The sequence below is a fragment of the Saimiri boliviensis genome, chromosome 8, assembly GCF_048565385.1.
Source record: "Saimiri boliviensis isolate mSaiBol1 chromosome 8, mSaiBol1.pri, whole genome shotgun sequence".
Taxonomy (NCBI): domain Eukaryota; kingdom Metazoa; phylum Chordata; class Mammalia; order Primates; family Cebidae; genus Saimiri; species Saimiri boliviensis.
Window position 1 is genome coordinate 9,993,810 of NC_133456.1, and position 3,980 is coordinate 9,997,789.

Here is a 3,980-nt window from a genome sequence, read left to right on the forward strand (position 1 = left end):
AAAGACCAGGGCCATGGATACACAAAATTTGAGTAAGGTCCTTGCAGGTGGGACTTGCCTGACAGAGAACGAACAGTGTCTAAAGGTGAGGCGGAGACTGGAAAGATGGACAGGCCCTAGAAACAAGGAGGCAGAGGCACCTGGGCCAGGCCTTACTTCCTCCCAAGATCAGAGGTGGGGATAGGAACAGGAGGGGCGAGTGACCCATTGAGCATCTCCCTGTTCTTCCTTCCCCTCAATCAGTTAGAGAAGACAGCCATAAAGATTCAGTCATGGTGGCGTGGCAACATGGTGCGCCGGACATTACTGCACGCAGCACTCAGAGCCTGGGTCATCCAGTGCTGGTGGAGGTCAATGCAGGCCAAGATGTTGGAGCAAAGACGGCGCCTGGCACTAAGACTCTATACCTGCCAGGAGTGGGCGGTGGTGAAGGTGCAGGCACAGGTTCGAATGTGGCAGGCCCGCAGGCGGTTTCTCCAGGCACGCCAAGCAGCCTGCATCATCCAGTCTCATTGGCGCTGGCATGCCAGCCAACAACGAGGCCTGATCCGGGGCCGCTACGAGGTCAGAGCCAGCCGGCTGGAGCTTGACATCGAAATCCTCATGACCTAGGGCGCTGGCAGAGCCAAGGAGGCTGGATCTCTCTTCCAATAAAGACCCTACTGACCACACACTTGCCCTTTGGAGATTAGACTCACCAAGGAGGGCTCAGGCCCTAACTGTTCTGCCTTCCACCCAGAAAGATTCCGTGGTGTGGTCTGGAGATCCTGTCCTCAGGTCACCAACCCTAGGCCCCTCTTCCTAACAGCATACCTGGCCAGTCTTGCATCCAAGAGAGACCCCAGAGTCCAGATCAAGCACTGATGCCTCAGTCAGGCTGATTTTGGCCCCTTCCACAGTGGGAGTAGGCACCGGGCTTTAGTTTTCTGCAGCCCCTGTCCAGGCATCTCTGTTCAGAGCAGGACATCAGAGAGTCTGGCTGCAGCCAGGGCCAGCTGGGAAGGCCAGGATTCCACAGGCCTGTGCTTGGCAGGGCTCTCAGGGCCAGCAGTGTGCTTGGCAGGGAGCCAGGAGGACAGGGCACTTCAGCTGGACAACAGCAGGACAGACGCTGTGCCTTATGGTGGGGGAGGCAGTGGGGGAGCAGCCAGCCAGAGCCAACCCCTGGGGAAGCCAGAGCAGGAGCTGAGGGCAGCAGCTGTGTCTGCTGCCTCCCCACCCTGGGGCTGCATAAGAAAGCTTCCCTCCCCTCTGCTGGCCACTTCCTGGGAGAACCAGGCATGAGATGGGAGGGGAGAGAGATTTGGGGAATGTGGAAGGATGGTGGTGGGGGTGGCTTGGGGGCAGGTAAACAGAAGTTGAGGGGTAGGCAGGGGGAAGGGCTGTCCCTCTGCCCCTGGAGGTCATTGGGCACACAGCCTCTAAATCCACCACAGCCTCAGAAGCAGCTGTGCTCCTCCTCCACCCCCACGTCCCCTCTCTGTCCTCCCCCCAGGCTGCCTCACCCTCTGCTGGCCTGCTTTGGGTGGGTGCTGCTGGGCCACTGCTTTGCTGAGTGTCCTTTTGTCTCTGGGCACCTATGGTCCAGCCATCTCTCACATGGTCTCTCACTGTCTCTGCTTTATCATCCGTGGCCAGGGTCCCTCGCTCTCAGCCTGTGCCCCTCAGATGTTTGTGTGAACCTCCATCCCAGAAGCCTGAGATCTGCAACCCCCCGCAGGCTCTTTCCGTGTTGGGCCCTGCACGAGCGATTGGAGGGCCAGCAGGGAGATGTGCAGGGGTCTTTATGCCTTGTAGCTGGGTGACACTTTCTCCAATCCGTGTGTGTGTGTGTGTGTGTGTGTGTGTGTGTCTCCAGAACAGCTGTAGCAGGTGTGACGGTTCAGGGTTCAGCCTGATGCCCATCATCTCCAGTAGCTGCAGGCGGCAGTGAAGCAGTTGGACTTTCTGACTGAATCCCACTCTTCCAAGGGAACCCATTCAGGGGCACTGGATACAGCTTTGCCCACCTCCTACTCACAGCAACAGGTGATTAGATAGGTCTGCAGCTGGCCATAATAGGAATTCTGCGTGACCAACCCCTTAAGTGCTACCCCAACAGTAAGACATGTTTAAACCCTTGATCGGCAATGGTTTAAGCCTCTGAGTTATGTATTCTCAACATAGGACATTGCAATCCCCTAGGACACTAAAAAAATACTGATACCTGCACCCACCCAGGGATTCTGCTTTAACTGGGCTGGTATGACGCCTGGCATCAGGATTCCAAAGTGCAGCCTTGGTTTGGGAACTGCTGAGTTAAGCCCTTCTCTGCTGGCCCATGTAGTACCACTTGGATATGCTCAACAGAATTTCAGGCTGAACACAGCAGACTCAAGCTCATCAAGGCTTCCTGCTCTCTGATGAGCTAAGAATGCCAAGTAAAATAGGAATCCAATGGGAGCAACCCATTTGGGTCAAAAACTTTTGGAAGCAGGAAGACACAGTTTGGTAGCTGGGGGCTGAATGGGAGGGGCTTTTGAGGGGAACATGGGTGAGAACTCTTGTCCCAGGTAGACAGACTCCCAAGAAGATGGCACCACACAGGTGTGAGCAATGAGATTCATGGGCTAGCCCAAGAAAGCCAAGCTTCATCCAAAGCCTTCACCACCATGTTGGGTGTCCTGCTGGTGGTTAGGGGTCTTAAAAAGCTGGGGATAGTTTGGAACTGTGGGCAGTGGGCATTGGAGCGCCCCAAGGCAGAGGAGGTGGGTGGATGGGATGGGAGAAAGACTCCTGTGAGGTCTGTAGCCAGTGTTGGCCTAGATCTCTGGAGCCACCCTTCCCTCCTCAGCAGGGGTGAGTCTGCAGGTGGGACTCTCAGAGGCAAACCTCAGAGGCCCTTCTTGCTGCTCCTCACCATCACTGAGAATTGAACTGCAGGAGGAACTCTTCCTGAGAACACATATCATATGCTGCAACACTAAAGTGTGGAAGGGGAGGTTGTGCTTGTGGCATTGGGGTGGGAGTAGGTCTAAGAGCACTCTAGGGGGACCAAGTATCCCCAGTCTTGCTCCTTCTTCAGATGACATGGTGTCCCCAAGAGATATGTGCCCCCAGCCCTCTCATCCATAAAGAATTGCATTGGCCCTCAGACTGGCCCAGCCTACTGAGCCCCTAAGAAGGTAGTTCAGTAGGGGAGGGCCCATCCCCTGCAGTTCTTTTCCACCACTGGAAAGGATTCCAGGATGACATCTCATCTCTTTGTCCCCAGGGTGCCCACCCTATGCTCTCAAGCCTCCCACCTAATGCATCACCAACCTCAGCTCTGACCACACAGCTCCAGGGTCTCCAGAGCCTTGTCTTCTCGCTTTGTGTCCCACATGCTAAATCCAAAATGAGATGGCCACAGCCACCACCATGCTATGCCAGGCAGTTTGAATGAACTGACCAGCACCCCGCTGGCCACATGTGCACCCATGTTACACATTGATTATAACCATCACCCCACTCCGTCCCCACCCTGCCAGGGTGGAAATGCTTGGTGTAAAAAAGTCACTGAGGCCGGGCATGGTGGCTCATGCCTGTAATCCCAGCACTTTGGGAGGCTGAGGCGGGCGGATCACAGGGACAAGAGATCAAGACCATCGTGACCAGCATGGTGAAACCCCATCTCTGCTAAAAATACAAAAATTAGTTGGGCGTGGTGGTGCACGCCTGTAGTCCCAGCTACTCGGGAGGCTGAGGCAGGAGAATCGCTCCAACCTGGGAGGCAGAGGTTGCAATGATCCTAGATCATATCACTGCACTACAGCCTGGGCGACAAAGCAAGACTCTGTCTCAAAAAAAAAAAAAAAAAAAAAAAAAAAAAAAAAAAAGTGACCATGGATTTTGAGAGTGAAAGGGGCACTACCAATAGATACGTTGGGAACACCAAGTGCAAACCAGGACTGTCTAGGGAAAACCAGGAGGTGTTATCCACCTATTGGTAAGACTCCATG

General features: G+C 54.8%; 1 protein-coding gene across 3 annotated transcripts; it reads left to right on the forward strand.

The window, feature by feature from the left end:
• Positions 1-669, forward strand: IQCF6 (IQ motif containing F6). 3 transcript variants are annotated; one of them, XM_039477652.2, is made up of 2 exons: positions 1-85; positions 244-669. In XM_039477652.2, the coding sequence occupies exons 1-2, from the start codon at positions 14-16 to the stop codon at positions 610-612; spliced, it is 441 nt and encodes a 146-aa protein (XP_039333586.1). In that variant the 5' UTR covers positions 1-13; the 3' UTR covers positions 613-669. The 3 variants fall into 3 exon arrangements, with proteins under 3 accessions (XP_039333586.1, XP_039333587.1, XP_003936661.1); XM_039477653.2 differs by having other exon boundaries at positions 14-32; positions 248-612; XM_003936612.2 differs by lacking the exon at positions 1-85 and adding an exon at positions 119-127 and having other exon boundaries at positions 238-612.
• Positions 670-3,980: the final 3,311 nt, after the last annotated feature.